General features: G+C 31.5%; 4 protein-coding genes across 7 annotated transcripts; 2 read left to right on the top strand and 2 right to left on the bottom strand.

The window, feature by feature from the left end:
- The first annotated feature begins 1,854 nt into the window (after nt 1–1,854).
- LOC126677850 (heme-binding-like protein At3g10130, chloroplastic) lies at nt 1,855–16,132 on the top strand. 4 transcript variants are annotated; one of them, XR_008790584.1, is made up of 13 exons: nt 1,855–2,131; nt 2,242–2,328; nt 2,411–2,481; nt 2,583–2,684; nt 2,776–2,880; nt 3,470–3,605; nt 4,413–4,522; nt 4,642–4,746; nt 5,179–5,307; nt 5,616–7,443; nt 8,909–9,101; nt 13,719–13,763; nt 15,955–16,132. XR_008790584.1 is itself a non-coding variant. In XM_050372655.2 (8 exons), the coding sequence occupies exons 1-8, from the start codon at nt 1,924–1,926 to the stop codon at nt 4,714–4,716; spliced, it is 894 nt and encodes a 297-aa protein (XP_050228612.1). In that variant the 5' UTR covers nt 1,855–1,923; the 3' UTR covers nt 4,717–4,905. The 4 variants fall into 4 exon arrangements, 1 of the variants encoding a protein (XP_050228612.1); XR_007640622.2 differs by lacking the exon at nt 5,179–5,307 and having other exon boundaries at nt 7,387–7,443; XR_008790585.1 differs by lacking the exon at nt 5,179–5,307.
- Nucleotides 6,981–7,679, bottom strand: LOC126677852 (uncharacterized). The gene has a single exon (XM_050372656.2). It carries the CDS (start codon nt 7,601–7,603, stop codon nt 7,130–7,132), a length of 474 nt encoding a protein of 157 aa, XP_050228613.1. The 5' UTR covers nt 7,604–7,679; the 3' UTR covers nt 6,981–7,129.
- A 4,961-nt stretch (nt 16,133–21,093) lies between the features above and the next one.
- LOC126678962 (uncharacterized) lies at nt 21,094–21,929 on the top strand. The gene is made up of 2 exons (XM_050373884.2): nt 21,094–21,157; nt 21,345–21,929. Exons 1-2 carry the CDS (start codon nt 21,097–21,099, stop codon nt 21,923–21,925), a joined length of 642 nt encoding a protein of 213 aa, XP_050229841.1. The 5' UTR covers nt 21,094–21,096; the 3' UTR covers nt 21,926–21,929.
- A 597-nt stretch (nt 21,930–22,526) lies between these two features.
- Nucleotides 22,527–23,380, bottom strand: LOC126678428 (E3 ubiquitin-protein ligase SINA-like 10). The gene is made up of 2 exons (XM_050373325.1): nt 23,294–23,380; nt 22,527–23,207 (listed from the first exon to the last, which is right to left on the bottom strand). Exons 1-2 carry the CDS (start codon nt 23,378–23,380, stop codon nt 22,527–22,529), a joined length of 768 nt encoding a protein of 255 aa, XP_050229282.1.
- Nucleotides 23,381–27,107: the final 3,727 nt, after the last annotated feature.

The raw sequence follows: 27,107 nt of genomic DNA, 5'->3' as shown, positions 1-27,107 counted from the left end.
ATGAATAAAAATATATTAAAAAATCACAAAAAGTGTCACTAGATAAATATAAATCATCTAAAATTATAAATTCAACAATTTCATTATATAAAAATAAAATTATGGTACTTATAGATTTATTTTATCTAAATCAATTTTTTATATATATCAATTTTTATAAATAATCCTTTAGCAAATTTTTTTCTTTTTTTTATCAAAGGCTAAAATTTCCATTATTTGAAAATTACATAAATGAATAGTTTTTCATCAACTTGAAATAATATAAGAGCTGTTTTAACATAGTCATTAATATAGGGCTTTTTCAACCATCAAAAGATTATCCAAATACATAAATGGTTCAAATATTGAGACTACAATTTTGAAACCGCTTGATTCTTGAACTTCAAACTTTTCAAGTCTCATCTTCAATATAGATCCAAAAGTTATCGTTAGATCCGTTGAAATTTCATGTTTTTCGATCTTTATCTTTAAAGAGACTTTGAAAAGATAAATTTTCATCTTAAACATATCTTCGATCTTCAAAACAAAAGACAAACAAATACTATACCAAGACTTAATAAAATCTAGATCAAAAAAAATTTTCAAATAAACATCTTTAAAAGATTTATTTAAATAAGAATAATAGATCTATAATAAATATTATTATGGGCGGAGAGAAGATGATTTTCCGTTTAACCGGAAAAAGCATCTACTCCCATCCTTAAAAGGATGAAGAAAAAAAAAAGAAGAAAGTCGTTTTTAGAGAGAAGGGAGAGAACAATTTTTAGACAGACAACTAGCAAACTTTTCTCTTCATATCTTGGCTATATTTGATTGAGATAATTTCGCTAAAAAAGTATCATCTTTTGAGAAAAATTATTTTTTTATTTGCATGATTTAATTTTTTCCATTTTACTTTTTAAAAGATCAAAGATCTGACATTCCTTCAATTAAAAAAATACCTTTCATGCAAAATTACATCATCTTCATTTGGAAAATATTCTTAATCAATTAATTATCTCCAATATCTTACAAATATTTTCCCTTTATTGTTATAAATATTTATCATCTTAGAATATTTGGAGATGCAATAATTTTTAAACTTTGTTCTTATCTTATTTAATGTGCATAGTTAAAAAAAATACTCAATAAGTTTTGAAAATCCAATATATTATTTTTAAAATTGATGATAGAATGATCTATTTAACTATAGTCCATTTAAATGAAAATGGCATGATGAATAAAGCAATAAATTAGTTACAATATAAAATTTGTGATTCAACTTTTCATTTTGAGTAATAAATAGGCCTAATCACTCAAAAACCCCTCACCTTTAAACTTTTTTTCAATTCTACCCTGACGTTGAAAATTTGTCAATTTTACCCACTTTTGAATTTTCCGTTTTCAATTGTACCCTAATATTTTAATTTTTGTTAATTTTTTTACTTAAATGATGAAATCATTCAATTAATTAAGTCTAAACATGAAATTAAATTCTTTTTTATTCAAAAAAGTACAAATAAGTCCTTTATTTTTAAAAACTAACTAAAAACCATAATCAAATTAACACTAATTTAAATTCTTAATTAATTTAACTAAATTTAAATAAATTTTAAAAATATACAATTAATATATGCGAGACATGTAGAATGTTTTAAACAAATTTCCAAACGCAAAAGACGTTAATTTAATTTTTCAGGGTACAATTGAAACACAAAAATGCAAAATAGGGTAAAATTGACAAATTTGCAACGTCAGGGTATGATTGAAAAGGGGCTAAAAGGTCGGGGGTTTTTATGACATTAGGCCTAATAAATATTATTTTACTTTATTCTTCAAAATTGCCGGGAAAACTCTATCCTTTTTTTCAACTGATATTCGTTTTTCAACTGAAATTTAAACCACACGTATACTTTTGAGAGCCAAAAGAAACCGAAAAGGAAAATGCTTCTCTGCAACCTTTCACCGATTTTTCCTATTCAATCTCCACCAAACCCTAATAAACCCTCCTTCACCACCGCAATTAAATCCATTTCCGCCAACAGAGCCGCCGCATCTCCATCTCCGAGGAAAGCCACGTCATCAGCCTCTGAAGCTCGCGTCTCGCTCATATTTGCTCTCGCTTCTCAAGCCTCTAATGTGTCACAGCGACGCAAGTGTTATTAAGCTTTCTTTTCAGTTTGTTAAGTTCTTATTACATTTTAATTGAATTTCTAATCAGCTTAATGTTAAGCTTTAAATTTCGTTTGTTTAATATTGCAGTTTTGCTGGATTTGGCTAATGAGACTGCGAAATATGTATTTCCTAAGAGGTTTGAGAGCCGGAATTTGGAGGAAGCACTCATGGCAGGTATTGCTAATGTTTTTGTTATTGAATTGAATGTAGTTAGGGTTTTGATTTTGTGCATTTGTGTTTCTTGTTTTGTTTCTAGTTCCCGATCTCGAAACAGTGGAATATAAAGTGCTAAGTAGGAGAGACCGTTATGAGATTAGAGAAGTTGAGGTATCAATATGTTCATGTTAATTTCCTTTTCAGTCTTCTGCTATTCTTGTTGTTCAGAAGGTGCCATACTAATGTCGCGTTCTGTGTTGTTGGCTTAATAGCCTTATTTTATAGCAGAGACGATAATGCCTGGAAAGACTGGATTCGATTTCAATGGTGCATCCCAGTCTTTTAATGTCTTAGCTGAGTACTTGTTTGGTAAGGTAGTTAGGATATGTTTCCTCTCACAATTTGATCAATTGTGACCTTTGAAATTTATATTTATGTTAATTTAACTGCTATTTTGGGTTCCAGAATACAAAAACGGAGCGAATGGAAATGACTACTCCTGTTTTCACACGTAAGGCTCAGTCTGATGGAGAGAAAATGGAAATGACAACACCTGTGATAACGAAGAAGGTGAGTTACTGGATGGATTTCTGCTGATGGCCTTTCGAAGGCATATGTTTTCTAAATGCAATACCGGCTTATAATTTTTTCTTTATCGCTTGAATTGCACTATGATATTGTAGATAGAGGTGAACTGTATCCTGCTATCAGATTAATCAAACCAGTAGATCTTTCTGTTACTCGATTTCCAGCCTGATAGAATGTGTAATTACTACTTTTGTCATTTATTTAAATCTCTTGAAGGAATATTCATAACCGTAAATTTTTGTCTAAATTTTTTGGTCTCATAAAGTGGAGGAAGATTTCAATTCCATAGACTAAAATTAAACTGTGATCCCTAAGTGGATAGCCGTTTAATACCAGTCATTTTAACTTGGAAATCCGAAGTTTGAAATGGAGGGAGGACCATCGTTGCTTTGTAACATATTTTTTTGAGATTCATAAGAACGAACTAAAATAGCAACTATTTGCTAGCATATAATTTATTTAAGAGCTAATCTATATTAAAGTGGTGTATTTGCAAGTGTTTAACTTATCTCAACTTTTGAAGTATACTTTGCTCTTATCTGTGATTTGACGTGTTCACAATCTTACTTAGGTGGAAGATCAGGATAAGTGGAAGATGTCCTTTGTGATGCCTTCCAAGTATGGTGCTGATTTGCCATTGCCTAAAGATACAACTGTGAAGATAAAAGAAATGCCAAAGAAAATAATCGCAGTTCTAGCATTTTCAGGTTTGCCCTTTAGGATAGATTGAGAGATCCTGGGCTTTGTTGACATGATTACCCGTTTATAATTGAATTACAAGTTCAGTTGGCAAGTTCCTTTGCCGTAGAGGTGTTTGTGATGGGTCAATGGCTGCTAAAACAATAATCTAAATTAAGACTTCACATGATTTCTGTGATTTCTGCCTGAATATTTTGATTTAGGAGATTTGTAATAGTGTCATTAGTTGCATCCATCTTTGTGGTTGCCTTATTTCGAGGTAGTAATTGCTTACCCAAGCTTATCAGAGAGTTGAAAGAAACTTCTGGTAAAAGAACATAGCTTTGTCGTCATTCTTATGTGCCTATTGCTTAGAAAAGTCAAAAGGTGTACTTCTCGAGTGATAATAGTGAATATCCTAGCTTGATCTAATGTGTCAAATAACCAATTTACCTAAAAGTTTAAGCCGTTAGGTGAGTCGCCAATAATAGTATTATCTCTAATACACTCCTGCAAGCGAATGTCCATTGGGCTTGAAGCGTGAACAAGCATCGCTCCACTTATGCATTTAAATAATTAAATGGGGGTGCCAAAAATTGAACTCTTGACTTTTTAATCGTAGAGGCTCTGATAGCATATCAAATTATATCAATACACCCAATAACTCAAGCTTTTAGGTGAGCGTGAGACTTCAACAATAGTATTATCTCTAACATAATATATCCTGCAAATGAATTTATTAGTAAATCAGCATTTGTAGATAATTAGTTAACATTTATCCTTACTTTATGCGCATAACAAAAAACCCCATAACCTCCATGTTGTACTTGATTCAGGTTTTGTTACCGATGAAGATGTTAAACAATGGGAATCGAAGTTACGAAATGCATTGAAAAATGATCATCAGTTTAGGATTAAAAGGGGCGCTTCAGTGGAAATTGCACAGGTGCTAATCATTTAATAGGATACTAATGAAGCATTCATTTTTGAATCACATGTCTTTTCCCTTAGGTAATTTTTGTTCAAAAAATACCGGTTTGCTTTACCCTGTCATTTTGGTTGCAGTACAATCCTCCATTCACGCTTCCATTTCAGCGACGTAATGAGATATCATTAGAAGTCGAAAGGAAAGAAGAATAACTATTTAATTATAGAATCTGGAAGTATACAGTAAGCTGATTCTATTTTGCTGTGTACAATTGAATATATACAACTTCATGGGTATATCATGTAAATGAAATTGGTTATATCACTTGTCTATATAAAGTTCGTGAGAATTATTCCATTACATTTCAATACAGAATAAGAATTTTAATCATTATAATACAATAGATTAAATTGGTATTATATATTGTCATATTATTATTGCATATGAATTTCTCACATGTAAATTAATTAGTACAAGGCATCTGAATTGAAACCCTTATACTCTGGCCAAATCAATATTAAGCTTGTTTTTCTTTTGTGCTGTGCTGCTTGGTATAAGATCCAGAGTTAATTTGTGAAGGGACAGTATTAGCCATTAAACATTTTACAAAGATGAGAAGTGGAATTTAAATCCAATATCTCTGCTAACCTTGGGTCACACTGTAATGAGTACAGATTTACATATGCTCAAATCAGTTTTAGTCCATTGTTCAAGAGAAGGTCTTCTGATGGTAAAGCTATTATAGTTTCATTAGCGCCAAACCTGCAAGATTAATTTTTACTGAGCTCTGAAAAGCGGAACTGGTAAGGAAGTATTAAAGACATTTTCAAGAATATTTCAGAAATATTTAGACCGAAGTTTGGTTTAAAATGAACTTGTTTTCCCCATTTTTTCAAGCAATTTTGTTTTTATTCTGGTTTGAGATGATACTCTTGCTTTCGTAGCCTTTCCAGAGAATCAACTTTAACCATTTTTGGCTGCCTTTTTCTTTCCTCAAGGAACTATGCTACTAAATCAAAGTGTTTTTTTTATTATTTTAGGCAGCAAGATTGGTTTAGATTTTTCATTTTTGATGGAGGACAGGCTCATGACATTCTACAATTCATTACAGGAAACATGCTGCCTAATATACTGCAGAAACTATATCTGTATCGTATAATTCCTTCATATTGGGGATTTTTGCTAGACCTTAATCATGTCATGTTAGTGAACCACCGATCCTCATAGTGGATGATGAAGATAGTGGAGTTTGAAAATGTGACCGCCCTATGAGATTCTTCATTGGAGAGATGCGTATGATAATAAAAAAATATTTGTTATTCAATTCTTATTGAGAATGCATGATTATTTGTTGTATAGTTTGACTTTATAAGGTACCCTTTTTGCGGTTTATCTAGACTGTTAGAAATGTCCCTTAGGTTTGCAACAATCTTTCTTTGTGTTATGGGAGTTAAAGTAGGTTGTAGCAGATGTTGCACACTTTTGACACAAATCAATTCTTAAGCTTGGTGCAAGCAAACTTTATCCACTTTATTTTTATATCTACATTGGTGTGATGTTAGTTGTCCTGTTAGTTAATACATCAAGTGCAAATGTTAATAAGCTATGTCACCCTTGCCATCACGGTAGGAACTAAGGCACTGTGGAACAATCCTTGTCCTTGATGGTTTACATTTTGGATGGAAGATTTTATTTATCATCATGATCACTTAGAAAAATAAAAAATTTCAATCCATAACATCATTATTAAAGAGACAACTATACCCTTTTATTTCTTAAAGCTTTTCTATGACCTGGCAGGTGTTGGACTGCTTCTTATCGGTTAGTTTATGACATTTTAAATTCATCTTGCTATCAAATTCAGCATGGTAATGTTTGATTCTTGGAAAAATTGTTTCTGTAATGTGAAACTAGAAGTTTGTTTGGCTCTCAGGTTTAGATTGTAATACCAATTCTTGGCCTAGTGAACAATTCATGAGTGAAGATTTTCCAATGATTCAGTTGATTTGGTTTCATGTATTTGTGTATAATTTAGTAGTTAATATTTGCATGCTTTTCAATAAACTGAGTTTGTATTACTTGATTGAATAATACGCCTGAGCTGTTCAGCCTAACTCTATGAGAAAGAGTTGATGCAGCATGAACTCCATTTCCTAATAGTATATGGATGTCAAATCTGATAAACCATATAAGCTACTTGGAGATAAGAGTACTGAAAGATATGATTGTAATATCAAGTGAATTTTTGATCGGAAATGAAAATGAAAAGAATTGGATTTAACTGCTTAATTTGCGAAGGTTAATGATGTTTTTTAATTATTATTAGGTCATCCCTTAAAGCTTTTATTTCTCATTTTTTCCCTTTCACTCATTTCAAGCTGTTCTTATTTGGTTTATACTAGGATTACGCACCCTTTCATTAAGGCTCAAACACAAAAATGTTGAAATAAGTTATAATTTGAATGTTAATAATTGATTTGGTTGATATGTTAGCTGCAGATTCTATTGATTTCAAAGCAAGAAAACATGATAACACTTGTGTCGAGAACACAGGTTAAACTGCATAATTCCAGTATCTTTTGGTATACACTATCTGTTGTTTGTTTAAACTTAATTCATGTTTTACTAGTCTACTTCTGGTATGCTTTCTAATACAGGCTTCCAATTTTTATTATTATCATCATTATCAGATGTATCAACTATCTGAACCTTCTGCTGACTCTGAAGCTGAGAAACCATGTTATTAACAGAAACTCCTCCCTTTTGCAGAATTTCTTGCAGTTCTTGCTTACTTATGACCAATTTAATTCTAACAACTCCAGTTTCTTGTTTATGTTCCTCTTCTGGAATTGAAAATCTTACTTTCTTCTTAGCTTGTACAGATGGTAAAGGCAGAGGTACAAGATAGTAGAAGCTACCACCGTGCAGTTTGGTTTCTGGTAAGAGATGCTGCAAATCCTGAAGTGAATTAGATATTGCATGACCGGAAAAATCTGATAAAACTTGCTGAACTTTGATTGGTGCTTTATATTCAAGAATCTTCCCATCTGATTTGATGACTTTGATTACCTTTTCTTGCAGAACTATGCAGTTTCCCATTGTTTATGTTATAGATAGCTTGATGAAAAATTATGTTAAAGTTAAGAAATTGCTTTCTGAAATGCTGGGGGTTGGGGTTAGAGATGTGGAGTATTTATATGAAAACTGGCTTTTGATATGCCCTTCTGATATTCCATATATTACAGACACGCCCTTTATCTTTTATGTAGGTCCCCATTAGGGGTGAGCAAAAATTCAGTTAAGCTGAATTAACATATCAATTTTGGTTAATTTGGATAAAGTTTTCGGTTAGTTCAGTTAGTTTGGTTCGGTTAATAAATTTTTTGGTTAGGTAAAAGTTGAGAGAATTAAAAAATTCGGTTAACCGAATTAACCAGATTTTTTTTTGAATTTTAAATTGTTATTCTTTATTATTTATTGATGGGTTAATTCTTAAAAAAATCACGAACTTTACACGAAATTTCATTTTAATCATGACCTTTAAAAGTTGCCATTTAAAGGCACAAACTTTCATTTTGTTTCAAATTCATCATTTCAGTGTATTTTTATTAACTAAATTCTTCACTAAATCATTAATGAAAGACCCAAGTTATTAATCAACATCAAATCTTATTATCTTTCGGTTAGAGTATTTAGGATTAAAAATTTTTAGTCAGATAAAATACACCGAATTTTACTTTGGTGATAGATTTGAAATAAAATGAAAGTTCGTGCCTTTAAATGACAACTTTTAAAGGTCATGATTAAAATGAAACTTCGTGTAAAGTTCGTGATTTTTTTAGAAATTAACCCTTTATTGATTTAACCAAATTCACCGACTAATTCGATCGGCTTGATTTATATTCTCGAATTTTGATTAATTCGGTTTCGGTTAATTTGGTCGAATCGGTTCAAGAGATAAAGTAATTTGGCTAAATCAGTTTTAGTTAAATCGGTTGGTTTTAGTTAAATAGGTCGGTATCTAACCGAACCAACTATTTGTTCACCCCTAGGCCCACATATGTTGATTTTTGCGATTGTATAAGCTAGACTAGCAACTAAATGGCTTGTGAGTCATGATTTGCTCATTCAAGAAATCATTCACTTTTGAATTTCAAAACCGACCTCTTTAGGTATCAAATCGGATTGGTGAGTCGGTAATAAGTAAAATGCATGATTAGCAGGATTATAAGGAAGTAATTTATATTACAAAGGTGAAAAGCATGATAATTACATCTTTATTGGCTAGTGTTTTATACTGTACAGCACCAACTTTATACTGTCAACTTTTAGTTATTATGAGTGGGTTATTGAGTTCTTATCTTTTTATGATAATTGATACAGTTAACTATAAACCATTTGCAGGAGTTATGTTTAAGTGGATTATTGCCAAATCCCAATTTTTACGGTGGAGGATTAGCTAGATTTTGTTGGACCACCTAAGTGGCTGACCACTAGTGCACCATGGATCTGGTTGACTGCAATTTGTACAACAACATTGACTATCTGATTCTTCATGCAGTAACATCATCAACATGCATTGGATATGGCAAATAAGGTTAGTTGCCGGAAAACACTTCTTTTTCCTCTTTCATTTTACATAAGATCCTGATTAAATACATGTTCATAGCCATTTGATTAGCCATCCTGATTAAATGCATTGGATATTGGATTGAGTAGTTTTATTTGCTGAGGAGTCTCATTTTCTGGTGCAAATGGACCAACTTAATTGCTACTATTGCTAAAGACATTACGAATCATGAAACATATGGACTTATTATCGAATTTCCAGGGAATTACATCAATGAAATTTAACAGTTAGTTATTATTTTAGGCGATCTGATCAGATGTTTATAATCATCAGAGCAATTTTTTCTCCAGATGCTGTGAATATAGTTTAAGATGTGCAATTACTTAGTTAGTATGTTTATTAGAGGTGTCATAACAATAACGGTGTCACCATGTCGCTATTTCCAGAGTAAGATGTTTTAGTTTGCCAAAACCACTGATCCTATTAATATGTGTATATTTCTTCTTTTCTAAATAAAAAATAGTGATTTTGTTAAATAAAATTTTTGCTGTATCCCTAGCAATTTCACTTTAAATTATTCGCCTTTCCATTTAGGGATAATTTCAAGATAAGTTTATAAATTTTAGCATGTTTTGTAATTTTAACACGAACTTTTAATCTTGTCAATTTAAAATATAAACTACCATTTTTTTCAATTCGAACTACCAAACATTTTTCCAATAGAAATATGCTGACGTGGACGGTGGAACGGTGATATAATAATTTTTGTAGAAGTTCGTGTTATAATAAAATTACAAAAAAATGCTAAAATTATGATTCATTTTGCAATTATCCTTTCATTTATGATCAGTGCCTGTCCTAATACCTTGTTGTGACTGTCTATTGACCTATATGCACATCAGTTAGGTCTTAAGTATGTCCTAATTTTTGTGGTCCATGCCATGATAACCCAATTGGGCAATTAGTTGGAGTTCAAAAACAGCTCTGATTTTCTTCAACTGCATTTGAAAGGTATTTGTTGGTAAAAAAAATAGTGCAAATGGTAGACTAGCAGTTTAAAGAAAGAACATGGTGTTGTAAGTGGTAATGTCTTAGAGAAAAATACAAATTTTTTGTGGAGAGAATGAAATGATTGACCCACTAAAGATACTGAGAGGATGAACAATGCATATTTTAGTTGAGCTTTTAGGAAATAAGAAAAATATTGCCTTAGTGCTATGTGATGTTTTCTACACGCATGCACTAACTTATTAAATTTCTGAGCTATTTTATTTTACTAGTGGGTAGGATATTATTAACTTTTTTTATATTATGATTTTTTTTTGTGTTGTTTTTCTATGCGCATGCTGAATATAAGCTAGGGTACTCTTTAGTTATTAAGGTTAAGGTGTCTATTTTGTTTAAATCGAACCAAACTAAATTAAAATTTTAAATTTTTGAAGGTAGAGTTGAATCAATTTTATAAGAATTTTATATTTTTAAAATCGAATCAGTTAGTTTGATTTTCGGTTTGGTTCAGCTTTTTCAATTTTGTTTGCATCAAAAGTGAATTGAAATTTTTTTACCCCTAAGATCGAATTTTTTAATTATTTTAAATCTAATAAATTTATGTGTTCTGTTTGGTATTTAGTTTGGTTCAGTTTTTGCACACTTAGACTTAAGAACCAACAAATCCTATAGAAAATTTAAAACTTAAAAGAAACTGAGGCAAAAAGTAGAGTAAAAGGAACAAAAAGAAAATTATTGATTTAATACATGATAAATCTAAGATAAATGACAACTCAAAATTAATTTAATAGAGGATAAAATATAAACAAAAATGATGGATATAGTGCTTAATTTATTTTATTTTATTTTTCCTTTGGTAGAAAGCTTAATTAGTTGAAGGTATATAAGGTTGAATAGATGGTGACATTTCTTTGAGAGCAAATTACAAATGATATGATGCATTCTTCTCAATAGTGTAAACAATCTAAGTTGTTCTATTATAATTTTACTGTTAAAATTCAGCAACATGGTCCACAATTTTGTTCCTCTATTTTACTTTCTCACTATTTTAGTCTCTTTTTCTAAAAAAATTCAATAATTTAGCCCTTTATTTTTAGGCTTAATCACCAAAAAATACCAAACTCATACGTCTTGTGTCAATTATAGCAAAACCTTTAAAAATCACCAGATTTAGCCTAACCTTATATGTTATGTTTCTTTTTTAGCCATTTTTGAATTGAACCGGTTTTTCTGACACCATGTCATCCACGTCACCGCCAACTAAGCAATTGTCTGGCATGACAGCTGAAATATTTAAATAAGATTTGGCTATAACTGACACAAAATGCATAGTTTTGGTATTTTTTTTGGTGAATAAAACTAATTTTAAAATTAAATAATTAAATGATTAATTATATTATAATAAAATTTATATATTTAAAAAATAATATTTTTATTTAACGCTAATTAAAATTGATTTATTTATTTTTATTAAATTTAAATAATTCTAATAAATATTTTTTACATATTTGATTGATATATAATTAATTTAAATTCTATTAAAAACAAAAAATGTCATATTCATCTTAAAATTTATTTTTTTTATATTCCAGTGGTCAGTTCTTTGACACAGCCGTCGTTTGAGACCCAATTGTTCGTCGACGAACAATTTGAGAGTAATATACACAACAAACATACGATATTGTTTATAATTTAACTATACACACATAAAGATAAAAATAATCACTGAATAGATTGCTTATTTAAAGGACGAGTGTAATTATTTTCTCTTTTTTTTTCTTTAAAAAGTGAAGTTTATTGTGGTATAATCAATATATATCATGATGTTATAAACGCATATGTCATTTTATTCGGCATAACCAAAAACTTACCTTAATTTACACATAACTATTTTATTTATTACCTAAACCCAGTTATAAAAAGATCTCAACAACATTAAAAATAATAAATCAAGTTCAAAATCATCATACCAACGAGCTATAGCTCAAATGGTATAAGCGCTGGACAGCAAACCGTCAAGGTCGTGGGTTCAATTCCTCTCACAAGCGCTCCCCCCTCCCCCAATTATCAAAAAAAAAGTTCAAAATCGTCATGAACATTAAACCCTTTCACCAAATTTAATTCAATATTAATTTTTAAGTAATACATTAATCTATTTTTTTAATTACATATTCATTAAAAATATATTATAATATAAATTTATTAGATTTAATTAGGTTTAATAAAAAAAATTAAATTAATTTTAATTAGTATTAAATAGAAAATATGAATAATTTTTAAATATATATAAATTTCATAAATGATATAATTAATTTACTAATTATTAAATTTAAAAATTGGCTTGAATTTAAAATTAGGTTTAATCACCCAAAAAATACCAAACCTATTTTTTTGTGTCATTTATAGCCAAACCTTATTTAAATATTTCAGCTCATGCCAGCCAATTGCTTAGTTGGCGGTGACGTGGACGACACGGTGTCAGAAAAACCGGTTCGATTCAAAAATGGCTAAAAAAGAAGAACATATAAGGTTTGGCTAAATCTGGTGATTTTAAAGGTTTGACTATAATTGACGCAAAATATATAGGTTTGGCATTTTTTGGTGATTAAGCCTTGTTTTTATGCATTTTAAACATAAAATCGTAAAATTTTAACTGAACACTTTAATTGTTTACATTATTTAAATTTACAGATTGCATCATTTAATTCCGAAATAAGAGAAATGCAAATGTGACTTCTGATAAATGTAGGATAGAAAGTAATTTGCTCTCTTTTTTATATATTAAATAAAAACCATGATATTGGCATAAATTAATGAAAAAGATAAAAAAAATGAAATCTTGATGTTGTGTTGTTGCTGAAAAAGTTCATCCCAGTTAAGATAGATGCCAAGCATTTAATGGCTTGCCAATTGGATGCTCATAGCACTTTAATAAGTGCTTTATCATGTTCAAGAAATGCTAAGTTTTAGAAGATATTTCCTCATGATAATCCATATGTTCGACTTTTTAGTATTTTCCTTGCTTATCTTTTTTTTTTTGATAAAAGAATTATCATAATGCTATAATTATGTCAGCGTGATGAATGCATTTTCTATTAGCTACCATTTAAGTCATAAATATTTCAGTTAATTATGGTAAATTGGTTTTAGGGACCTAGGCTAAACCAAAAATGCTTAATCTCTTGAAAATGATTTGTGTTTTCTTTTATATTTTATTAAAGAAGAGATGCAAGACTCGAAATCTCATGCTAATCAAGTTTTTTTAAGAACATAATATTGAGAATGCTCATTGAATGAGTATTCTATACGAGTCCTCGGATTGAATAAATATTGTTAATTACCGATTCGAACATCAATTCATACGTTGACGGGAAGGGCACCATCCCACTTCAACCAAAATATAACCTTGTTAAAGGTCTCGAATGAAGAAAAAAAGGGGAGGAAAGCAATTCGAACTTGAATCTTTAATTAAATACGATATATTAAAACTTTGAGTTCTCTTTTTTATTATTCTTTAATATTATGCATGTCACTTTCATTCATATAAAGCACACAAAATCCATGCCACTTATTTACCCAAGCTTTTCTGTTTTATTATATGAAGCTGAATTTTCCCTATTGATGATGGCTTTACAGGCAAGGTATCTCTGAGTGGTACAAATTTAGGTTATGAAGCAAAGAGTAAGTTTCTTGCTAATGTTAGTTACATGGTTACCTTTATGGTTCATATTTCGTTGGCCTATTGCTTTATGGATCTTTTAGTCTAACCTAGCTCCTATTAAAATATTAGGAGTAAGATTCCCTTCTTGGTTCAAAGAATACTTTTCACACATAAATCTGTCCTTTTTCAAGAGCTCAAAATTGAAAAGGAACTCCTCTTTCAAACCAAGAAAACATTCCTTTCTCATTCTGTCTAAGCGTGGGCAGTCTTAGAAATATTTGGATGAAAAATACAAAAGTGATATATATTTTAGAGTAAATTACTTTCACACCTTTTATACATAGTTTCAAAAATATAGATCAACCCTTAATTTTTTTTGGGCACAAATAAACCTTCGTAAATAAACTCTTTCGTCCATCAATATTAGAAACTGCCGTTAATTGATGATAGACACAAATAAACCCTCGTAACTAATTGAGATTTGATTGGTTTATTTAAATCTATTTATATTTGGATTGATTTAATTATGTTTAATTAGATTTTGTTGATTGAGTTTTGATTGGTTTAATTAGATTTAATTGATTTTTGATTGGTTTAATTAGATCATTTAATTAAGTTTTGATTGATTTGATTAGATTTAATTGGTTTAATTGAATTTAGATTGGTTTAATTAGGTTTAGTTAGATTTTAATTAATTTTAATAAAAAACATTAATTAGAGGTGATTAAGAAAAAGAGAACTTACTCTTTGCTTCAAACTCAATTAGTTAAATCTAATTAAATTAATAAAAATTCAATTAATAAAATCTAATTAAACGGAATTAACAAATGTAAACCTAATTAGATCTAATTTAAATCAATTAAAATTTAATTAAACCAAATTTAATTTAATTGAAATCTATTGTCGGCTATTTTTTCCGGCAAATTTAATTTATCTATCTTTTCCGGCAAACAGGAAAAAACATTCGACTTCTCCACTTTTCTCCTCCTCCCACCCACCTCCATAGCCATCTCCTTGACCACCACCTCCTTCACCCAGCTCTATCGCCATCTCCCTGACCACCACCTCCTTCACCCACCTCCATAACCACTGCCTCCACCTTGAGTTGTTTCCGCTATTTTTGGGAACTACCATGGAGACACCAAACTTTGTCTACGATGAAGCTCATCGTCGCAGCTCTGTCTCAGACAAAGCAGCTTTGTCGGTGTCTCCGGTTGTGTTTCGAGAAGGGATGGTGGCCGGTATTTTTTTGAAAAATTAATTAAAGAGGAAAATTATTATTTGAATCCTTGATTTAAAGTTTTGTTCAAGAAAATATCTTTAAAGGATTAATTTGAAAAATATTGAAAATATTACAATTCTTTTTGAACTTTTTTCTAAAAGATTTGACTCCGTTAAGTGTCTATATAATTTGCAGTTAATATTTATTTAAAAATCAAATGATATAATTTTTTATTTTTATTTTGTTAATATTTTAGTTGTTCCGTTTTTTTAAAATTTAATCAACTAAGTCAAATGACTAAATTAAAAAATAATTAAATTTTAATTTAGTGCATAAACTTATTTTTGGCATAAGTATAACTAAAAATATATATGTTTTTATGAGATCTAATGGCTTAATGAATTCAATTTAAATTTGGCTTCTTTAAATAAGTACCCTACATGGCTATAACTAATTAGATTTTTATTGTTGACCAAAAAAAAGTTGATGACATACTTTTTAAGTTTCTCAATTGCACAAATAACTTTATGATATTTGAGGATTACTGTCAACTATAAAAAAGGAAGGAAGTGATTATAAGAATCAAAATCTCCTACAAAATCTCAAAACATAAATATATAGCAATTAATATTCAAAAATCTTTAATAATCCTTAATCATAGTAACTGATAATTTGAATTATATGCCATAAACGGCAAAAGGGAAACCAAAAAAATAAAATGATTAAAAAAATGAAAACAACAAGCATTTGAGAAACAAAAAAAATCCAGCAAAACAAGAAATTCAAATGTAATTCCCATATATAATGGCATATACATGATTATTCAAATACATGATTCTTAAAAAACAAATAATTTTTTTTAAACCAGCTGTAATTATATTTTCAACAAAAAAACGATTTGATTTTTTTTAAATAATAAAATTTTACTAATAGTTACCTAATGGTTAACTAATATGAAAATTAATAAATTTTTTATTTTATAAATGCAGGAATGACAACATTGAAAGTTCTGATTTATTATGACGGAGTATGGAAGGAAGATCTTTATGTAGACATTGGTTTTACTTTTCAATTAACTAATAGTATACTACGAATCATTAAAAAATATCAATTTGTTCTTAATAACTTAACATTAGGTTGAAAAATAAAATTAATAAGAAATTAACATGCAATTAACTAATAGTATGCTATTACTCATTAAAAACATCAATTTATTTCTAATAACTTAACATTTGGTTGAAAAATAAAAATTAACTTGCAGTAAATTAGTAGAATATTATTCTGTAATCCATTCTCATGTTATCTATAAATTTACAACTTCAAAGGTTTCTTTAGGTGGACATTGAGTTTACTTTCAGCTAACTAATAGTATACTACTACTTATTAAAAAATATCATGTTAACCAACAAACAATTACAGATACATAAATAAAAAAAATTACATCCGAAAATTAAAGAGCATCATTGGAGGACAGCCAACGGGTTACTAAAGGTTAACCATCATTGTACTCAAATACAAGATTATTGGTGTACCAATAGTACACCATTGGTTAACCAAAAAAAATTAAGCCATAAAATTACAAATCAAAAACTGATGTTGCTTTGCGGATCTGGTCCCCGATTCTTATTTGTTCATCATGGCGGCATGAGGTATTCCATCTACACTTTTCTGGAAACGGAACAAAGCGAAAAAAAAAAAAACAAAGATGGCCGGTACGAAGAAGGCGACGCCGAGGCAGCGGCGGACTTGAGACAAAATAGTGGCTGACGGATAGTTGTATTTTGCTAATTTAAAAAGTATCTTTGTGTAAAGTAAAATTATTAAATTCAAATTAAAAAATTGGTAATAGTATAATTTAAAATGGACTTTTGCTCTAGTAAAATTCAAAATAAAATAGCCTAAGCCAGTAATCAGGGTAATTTTCTCTTTAAATTTTTTTATTTTTATTAATTCTTTATTTTTTTTTCTTACTTTTTAAAGCGGGAAAAATTTAGAAAAAAAATAGAACATTAATAAATTAAAATAAATTCACTAAATTCATTAGATCATTAAATATCAGAAAAATTATGACTTTTATTTATACAGATATTAAAAATAAATTTTGAAACCAAAATAAAATTTATTTTATTAAATAAGTCATTTGACTTTGTTATAACAAAAAATGTTCAGAAAACTTAAAATATTATATTGTCTGCTTTCCAAATAAAATGGATGAAATTATAAGTTATGCTAAATTTTGTTGTATTTTATAAAAATATTCGAAAATAAATAAATTAACAAGATAAAATCATGTAGGTCCGCCCATTATCACGATTTTCTTCATCTTTCCTCCAACATTTTTGTTGCTTTGTTGCCACTATAAGAATTTTTGGTCTATAGTGGGAGGGGACCTTGGTCGGCTGACATGGCACATATCGGACTATGACACTTGCTCTTCAATCGTTGGGCGGCACCGCCATGTAGACTTCACTTTTAGTTGGATAGTTAATGTTGACATGGAGGTTAAAATACCTATTAATTAAGCAATTATGAATGGTTTAGCCTCTACTTAATCATCGCAAAACCGCATTAGTGTCATGCGTAGCAATCTTTCCTTCAATGATGTAATATCTTAGTGCATCATGCATTTACTCTCTCTCAAACATATTTTTACCATTATTATAAAAACACCAAGGCAAAATATATATTTGAGTTTTTATATGGCTAAATATATATATTGGAATCTCACATTTGGTTCGGTTTTGAATTTAGATTCTAATGATTTTTTTTCGATGAAGATATTTAACGTTATAAAAAATATTCAAATTAGACACTTTGAACCTAAAATTCCACATGTCTGTTAATGACTGGCAAATGTAAATCATCGAACCTAATACGTCAGTGCTAAGTTGCCCGGTCACTAATGGACATTGTGATATTTTAGATTCGGAGAGACCATATGAATTTTTTTTTATAACGTTAAGTACCTCTATCAAAAAAAAAAGTTTAATAAAATACAAATTTAAAACCGAACCAAATGAAAGGGTCCAATTCATACATTTGGCTTTTTATATTTGTTATGTTTTTGGCATTTGATCCATATATTCTTATTTGTCAACATTGAATTTTGAATGTGTATTTTATATAACCATTACGCGATTGTCATTTTTATAAAAAATTAATGAACATTTGCGATAAACAGTCTTTTAATTATTATTTATTATTTATCATTAAGTATTCAACATAGATAACGCATTATTGGTTTCTTACACGAATAACATGGTGCAACCATTGTATTGTTATATTTTTTTTTTTTGAATTTTTACCCTTTTAATTTTATAAAAATTTGTTTTAAATCAAATACAAAAAATCAGTTTAGTCCTATGAATTGCTGCTTTAATACAATACATTTTTATAATTTATTTTTGTTAATTAGATCTTGAGGTTATTTAGAATTTTAAAAAAAAAAATTCAACCTATTGAACTACAATAAGTAAGTTAATGGTTTTTTATTAATTAAAATTATAAATTAATAATAAGATTATTTTATAATAATTGTGAAACTTCAATAAATTTATGAATAAAACTAAAATTAATTTTATATACTTTTAAAAAATAGTAAAATCAAATAGTCTAAATTTGAATAATTTATTTAGGCCAAATGTCGTAAAAAAAGCCAAACTTTTCACAAAAGTTTCACAAAAGTCCTGACCTTTCAATTTTGTCGATTTTGGCCAAAAACTGATTATTTGGTTTCACAAAAGTCCTGACCTTTCAATTTTGTCGATTTTGGCCAAAAATGGATTATTTGATTTTACAAAAGTCCTGATCTTTCAATATATGTGCATGCCACATAGGCGCCATATAGGCAAATTGAAATCAAATTGAGAGTTGGCTACAATTGAAACCAAATAATCTATTTTTGGCCAAAATTGACAAAATTGAAAGGTCAGGACTTTTGTGGAACTTTTAAAAAAGGTTTGGCCTTTTTACGACATTTAGCCATTTATTTATTATTTATTTTTTATGTTATTTTCTTGATAGGGTTAGAAGAAAAAAAATCTACATTTATAAAATCATAAATAAAAGTGAAATTAAATCTTTAATTGAATGAAAAAATTGCAATTATCATGTATGAAATTATTAAGTTTTTAATCTTTAAATAACTCAATAGGATACTATTTTAAAATTTAATTATGAAAACTATTAATATATACAACACATTTTTGTAGGCAAAAAGAAAATAGTAAAAGTAATTTTTATTTATTTTTAATAAAGATAGAATGCTTTAAGTTCAAATCATATTTTTTAAAAGATTTAAGTGGCAATTTGCACCCTCAACTTGTAAGCAATTGCAACTAACACATAAATTAACTTTATGGGCAAATTAGTCATGAACTTTTTGATTATGGGCAATTAGCTCCATTTTAAAAAATTAACTTAAAATTTGATGGGGCAAATTGCCAATTGAGGAACAAATAACTTACAAGTTTAGGAGGTAAATTGTCAAAATGGAGCTAATTGCCCATAATATTTAAATTCATGACTAATTTTCCCACAAAATTAATTTCCGTACTAATTGTCCATTGTTTATAAGTTAAGAGGGTAAATTGCCAGTTAAGTCTTTTTTAAAATAGATTATGAAAAAAAATGTAACCGTACTCACTCCTCGTTAGTTGCTTCATAATGTGGGTTAGTTAGTTTAGCCCAGTTTAATTGGTCATAACTCTTTCAGAAAATAATAATAATGGGTAATAACTATCAACAAAAGAAGCCCATTTCACTTTTTTGCTATTTTAAAGGTTTTTTTTAGTAATGCAATATAACTCACTTTTTAATTCTTTTTTGGTACCGTTTAACGTAGCAATCAAATAATGAATGTATTAAATTTTATTTTTTAAAATATACATTTTTGGGTAAAAATTGGACGAATAAAATTTTATCATGTAAGGAGGATTATAGAAGATGGATAATAAAGCTTTTTTTTTTTGACAAAAAAACCTATTTTCGGTTAAATATTTACAAAACTACGCTCTAATCTTTTATATTGTAAAAATACACTTTTAATATATTATCGGCATATTATTGGTAGATTACTATTAAATTGAAGAAAGAGTTAAAACAATATTTTTTTACAACATAAAATCAGAACGTACTCTTATAAAGAAATAAAAAAAAAAATACAAGATAAATTTTTAATTTTAAACTTGAAGATTGTAGGGTGGCTTTATTTCACCATGGGCCAGGCTGAAAATGAAGTCCAGTATTAAACGCTCGGCCTTGTTGCCTGCAGACCAGACGAGAAAAGAGTAAATTTTTGGATAATTTACACAAATTACCTAAATAAACCCTCTTCTATTGTTTTCCCTCAGCTTTTCTATTTTGACAATAATCTCTTAAAATAATAGGAAGATCTGTAAAAAAATTTCATAATCTAAAATAGACTAGAAATAAAAAAATTAAAGGAATTTATATACTCTAAGCAAAAAAAAAAACGTGTTGTACTGTATAGAAAAGACTTTTTTTTCCAAACAAACAACAATAACATTCTTTATCTTCAACCGGCTAATAATCACCCATGGCACTTCAACTTTGGGGGTACGGTCGCTAAACCCCCTGATGTTTAAAAACGGGCAGTAAACTCCCTGAACTTTGAGGCGGCGCTCACAAAACCCCCTAAGACCAAATATCGCCGTTTTTTTCGTTTTCTGTCGACGTGGCATCCAATTTCTCGTCCGGACACCAAATGGCGGCGCCTGTCCCCCCTGCATGCATGTCTGACACCTGCTGCTTGTGTAAGAATGCGTCAGTTGACTTTTTATAAAAAAAAAAAACAACAAATGAAAAATAACCGCGGTAATTTATTTTTTTCTCTCTCCTACTTTTCCTTTTCCCCACTCACTCCCCTCACTTCCGTTTCACTATTTTCGTTTCAAATATTTTCGCCACGCTTCGTCTTCTTCCCCCTCACTGCCGCTTTTTCGTTTCTTCGCTGACACTGACCTATGGTTTGCTCCTTTCCCATTTTTCGTTCAATCTTTCTCATTTTCCTCGCATTCTTCCCCATTCTTCCTCCATTGTTCAACATTGTCTTTCATTTACCGAAGTGTTTTTAATTTTTTGTCTTGTCTGTCTCTATTAATTTTCAGAAAATGGGATCCAAAAAAACGACGAAATTGGGAAAAGAAGAAAGAGAAGGGAAGAAACGAAAAGGTATGATTTTTCTGGTCTCTGTTATTTATTTTTATTATTTTGAATTTTGGGGTTGATTTTTTATGGGATGTTGTTTTTTGCGGGTATTTTGTTTCTAGTTTGTCATTTGATGTTGTTTCAGTTTGGGTTTTACTTGTTCAGTAATTGAAAATTGTTTGTTTGTTTTTAAATTTGTTGGTTTGCGCAGCTACTAGTGAAGAACGTTTTTTTGAGGTCTTTGAAATTATTCTTAACTACAATGGAGACTTTGAATGGTTTGGTTATTTTAATGAGGATGTGGCTGTCAGAAAATTTCATATTGAGGATATAGGATTAAATAGTCTAGATAAGTGGTTACTTGAATTGAAGGTTCAGGGATTGTTAATGTATTATTGGAGGCGGGCTGGCATGTATACTGAAGAATTAATTCCTATGGAAAACGATGACCATGTCATGGACATGGCACTGGCTGGGGCACAAGATGGTAGTGTTGATGTGTATGTTAGGAAGTTAAGCTGTGATGACGTGTGCAACCTAAGGCCTGTATTTGGACAAACATTATTTGAGTTGAAAGAACTTGAAGATGGGGATGATGCATTGGAGCTGCAGGCTGTTGCTGAGGCTGAACCAGTGCAGGTGCTGCAGATTGAAGGTCCCGGTGAACCAGTGGAGGTGCTGCAGATTGAAAGTCCTGGTGAACCAGTGGAGGTGCTGCAAAGTGAAGTTGTTGATGAACCTGAAGTTGTTGATGAACCCCTGGAGAAGCAGCAGTCTGGTGGTTCAGACTGAAGATTGACACACTTAAGTTACCTTTTTTGTGCAAAGTTATGCTTCAACAGTTGTAACTTTTTAGGTTAATATTTATTTTGCAATTAGTATTAATACTGAGAATTTATATTTTTGCACTGGTTGATTAAATGTTGGAGAAGTATTGTTTGTTTGCTTATGATATTCCCGTTTATTATTGTGAATTGGTCGTTATTGTTTGTTTGCTTATGATATTCCCGTTTATTATTTGTGTTTGTACGTGTTGGTTGGTTTGGTTTTTAGGAAGCTAAACTTAACGATCATACGTGGACCCTGAACTTTAGGACCGTTGTTCAGTTGTGGACCTTAAACTTTATTTACTTGTTCAACCAAGGACCCTGATCTTGTATTATGTAATCAAGTAAAGACCCTTAAAATAATATGTTAAGAAACATACAATAATTAGTATATTACGTCTATTTTAAAACACATACTGATCAAAAGTCTTACATATTAAACAAACAGAAAAGGTTACTACAAAAAAACTAACTTATATATTCTCAGTTTTCTAAACAAAGTTACGACACAAAAACTTAATACATCATCAAGACCTAGAATTTGACTTCGGGCAGCATCCTTGTCATTATATGTCATCCTCCGAACCAAGCTCCCATGATCGACATACACAAAGCTCCATCTTTACCAACCCGTTAGGAAAAAAATCACGATCACTGCTATCAATAAGTAACCCTGTCAACGAACGGTAGTAACTGTTGGTGTCTTGAAAATTCTTCGTAGAAGAATGAAACTTGTCAACGGAGGATTCAGTAAATTTTATTTCGATGTCATAAGGGCAGCGTCCGTTTGACATTGGTCCCAGACAAAACACAGTTATAATATTCCCATAAGAAGACGTTGTGTTGTTCAGAACAAACACAGTGTCTGATGTGTCCTCTTGGAGAAGTAAGCCCCTATCATCCAAGTTCAGAGAAACACCGAATCTACGTCCAAAATGAAATGGTATAAAAGAATCTGTATGCATCTCTTTGCAGTGACCATAAATCATTTTGGACGACCCTTTGACGGTGCAGTCTGGAACCGGGCATGAACACGGTACGAAGGAACAGTACTTCTCGTGTTTTGTCTTTGCGTCGTAACTGAAGCTTTCAGTGCATCCATAAATTTTGTTCTGGCAAAACACTGTAACAGCCTCCACGACCGCTTCCATCGCCCGATTTCTCATTGATCCTATGGGCAAAGTACAAGAATGGCAATTTTTAACCTTCACAGAGCATGTGCTGCAAGTTGTGTGGCCATTCTCACACTGAAGAAAATAAAATGTTATATGATAAACAATAAACTAATCAAAAAATTCAAAAAATGAAAACATATAAATGAAATGTAAAAAACCTGAATAATTGGAGGAATTAACGGTTCGCAGCAGATGGGGCAATCCATAACTTCAAGATTAAATGAACGAACTATATTATCAGACATAGCTTTGTTTTTTTTTAATATGAAGAATGATCTTTGTAAGAAGCAAGTCGGTTGTAATTAAGCATGATAACTTGTTTAAATAAGTTGGATACTTGTCTTTTCATATTCAACCTAACCATCGTGTTGTTTCCCAAGTCAGTGGATGTACTTAATGGGGGTAATCAAAGGGTATATACTTAATGACCAACGGATGGGTTTGTTGGGTTTCGTAAACATAATTAATGATGAGACAAGTCAGTAGTTATAATAATTACTGTAGTAAATTAATAATTACTGTACAAAATTAATGATAAGACAAGTCAAGTTTTTTTCATTAATAATACGCAACATTACATTAAAGGAAACAACATTACATCTGTTAATATTTTTATCATTTTTTCTTCATGCAATGAAAGGCTACACTGCATCCTGCAACTGCACAAGCAGCACAAAAACCAAACTTCATGATCCTGGTTGACCTCTTCAAGTCTGCACACTTGACCTCCATGTCCTTGATCTGGCCCTTCAGTATGTCTATCTCCATAAAAAGTAGACCGCTTTCCTCAAACAAGATTCCATTTTCATCGCGATACATCTCAATGGACTCCTTCAATCCCTGATTTTCGTCTATGTACATTTCATGGGACTCCTTCAATCCCTGGAACTCGTCCTTTTTAGCAGCAAGCAAACTTTTGGCCTCCTCCAGTTCAACAGTCATGACATGAATGTCAGTTTTCAAGTTTCGGACCACCGACATTTGGTAAGGCATGTCATTCTCTAGCCAGGCAAAAAAATCACACTGATTCTGGAAAATTTAGGTCGAAAAAATAAAGGCTTCAGACATGCAACAATTTGAACAAAGAAATAAAGGCTAAGTACATGCAGTAAAGCACATCAATTACTTACAGTTCTGTTTGAACAAGTGTAAAATCTTCGACCTGGGTTTCTATCCGTTGACGAAATTTGTAAACGACATGGGATGCCGCACTCGCAAACCACTGGTGGAGATACCCGTTCCATTTGCGGACGTGTTAAAATACAGTTCGGAATTTTGCAACCCTAGAAGTCTAAGTAGTAAGCGATGGGTGAGAGATGGAAACGAAGAACGAAATAAGAAAACCAGTTACTTATTGACTATTTAAGTGGGGCGCAAAAGTAGGCCATGCTGATATCAATTAATAACTAAAGGGCCATAGATGATCATCTATCTAAACATTAGGGTCCACGCGTGATGAAACGTATAATATACAGGTCGACGGTGGATACGTTATATACTATGAGGGATGAACATTTTATTAACCCTCTGATCAAAAGTCTTACAAATAAACTTAAGGGCCATGGATAACAATTTATCAAATCTCAGGGTCCATGATTGATTAGTAATATTTGTTTAGGGTCTGCACTTGAATGGCAGTATTCCTATCTACTCACTAACATCATCATATATCACAAAACGGCAAATTAATAGACAAGAAATATAATCTACATAAATAGGCAAATTAATAGGCAGTATTCCTATCTACCCACATGTTCAGGACATATTCAGTTACAGTATCTGGGCACAAAATATAAGGTCCAAAATAAACATTATCTAGGCACAAAATAAATCTAGCCCTGCCTAGGTCTTTTCCTCAGATGTTCCTTGTATCTTTCAGACGCTTCTGTATTACTCTTCTTCTTGCGCTGTCTTTTGGGTGGAGCACCATCATCAACTGCACTCGTTTGGCTGTCAAGATTACAAGCAGCTTCTGTTTCAGATGGCAATGTCTGGTGTGCTGGGGACGCATGCGGCACTTCAGTAGTAGCCTACAACAAAAACACAATTAGAAGGGAGATTGTACTTACACAGGCAACCGAAATTTCAGAAAGTTACTTACTTCACTCTCTGCCATTGGTCCTTCACCTTCATTTACAGATGGCTGCTGTTCACCTCCACCCGAAGCTTGACCTCTTTCCTTTAAATGTTTCCTGATATTGTGTCCAAACTGTCCACATTCGCTACACTTAATTCGCTGACGCCCCTTTTGTGATAACTTGGCCCTCGTCTCTTGTGCGTCGCTTGCTTTCTCGGCAGCCTGCTTTTCAAGCTCCTCAGCCTCCAGTCGCCTTACCGTTGCCTTTCTCCCTCTCTTCTTTTGTTGCACTGGTGAGGGTGGGAGTATGATATTGAAGGGGTTTGGGTCTGTTTCCCACATATCAGCCCCATTCATGGGATTGATAACAAAGCTATAAACTCGCTCGTACACCCCTTTGCTATAACAGTCATCAATGTACCACCGTGGGTGTTCATTGTTCTCATGAATAGCAGCACAGGCATGGACGCATGGAATCCCAGTCAGGTCCCATCTTCTACAGGTGCAAGTTCTTTCAGGCAAATTCACCACAAACTGCCCCCCGGGACCACTAACTTGAACTTGTGGGCCGCCGGTAGGGGTTGCGGTGTACTTCCATCCCTCATCGATGATCTTGTCAAGCTTCTTTAAAATTTTAGGGCACACATCAGTCTGAATTTTACTCCCTAAAAGTTGCTTGTCACTTATCCGCTTCATGAGCTGGGTTCTAATCATTTCGAACATGGTCAAAATTGGTTTCACTCTGGCAGCCAGGATGTACTTGTTGAACGCCTCGGCCAGATTATTGAGGAGAATGTCACACTTCACTTCTGTACCAAAATAGTACCTAGACCAATGCTCTCTTGGTCTAGCACTAATCCACGCGTATGCCTCTGCATGGCTGTCTTCCAAAACCTTCATTGCCGCAACAAATTTGGATTTGTAAGAAGCTATCCCAATGTTCCATATCAGAGGCTTCAAGTGTTGATGGTGAAATATGGACCTATAATTTGACCACAGATGCCTCCAGCAGAACCTATGCTCAGAATAGGGAAACAGCTCCTTCACGGCGTTGACCAACCCCTGCATGTGAACCATCATAGCAGAATGATCAAGTATGGACCCTGGATTACAAATTTCAAATCAGCAGTGGACACTAAACATTTTAAACTCATTCAGTGTGGACCTTTAACTATGAATATGTCATCTACAAATATCCCTAGAGTTTATCCTAACATCAACTGCACATTATACACCAAAGAGAGCAAGAACCAAAACAAGCTTCTGCATTAAAGAAATTACCTTCTGTTTATCAGACATAAAAACTGTGTTGTTGCCCAAGTGCAGATCCGCCTTCAGCAGCTCCATAAATCACGTCCAAGAATCTGTGTTCTCCACCTTCACCCACGCCATTGCAAGGGGGTACATGCAATCATTCGGGTCAATACCGGTTGCAGAAAGCAACTGACCCCCATACTTTCCCTTGAGCCAACAACCGTCAAGGCACACAATCTCCCTAAGGCCATTCCTGAAACCCTGCTTCATCGCATCAAAACAGACATACATGCCTTGAAATTTCCCTCTCGGCTCTTTAAAGTCGACAGTGCTGCCAGGATTTGTTCTAAGGACCTCCCTCCTGTAGTCATACATCTTCTCATACTGTCCATCTTCATCCCCCTCCAACTTATCCAATGCCTTCCTCTTAGCTCTTCTTGCTTTCTGGATTGGGATGTTCTGTTTCAGCTCTCTTTGGATCTTGCCCTTAAACTGCTCAGGGGTATAGTCGGGATTGTTTCTGAACTCCTCCAAAAAACTATCTGCCAGATACGCACTTGTGACGTGGAAGTTGGTTGTCCTCTTAGGACAAGTGTGTTCCAAGAAAAAGCTCTTCACTTGGAATGTCTCGTCTTCCGGAT

This window comes from Mercurialis annua, linkage group LG4 (genome assembly GCF_937616625.2).
Source record: "Mercurialis annua linkage group LG4, ddMerAnnu1.2, whole genome shotgun sequence".
In the NCBI taxonomy this organism is placed as follows: domain Eukaryota; kingdom Viridiplantae; phylum Streptophyta; class Magnoliopsida; order Malpighiales; family Euphorbiaceae; genus Mercurialis; species Mercurialis annua.
Note: the sequence above shows the minus strand (reverse complement) of the source record. Positions and strands in the feature narration are given on the sequence as shown.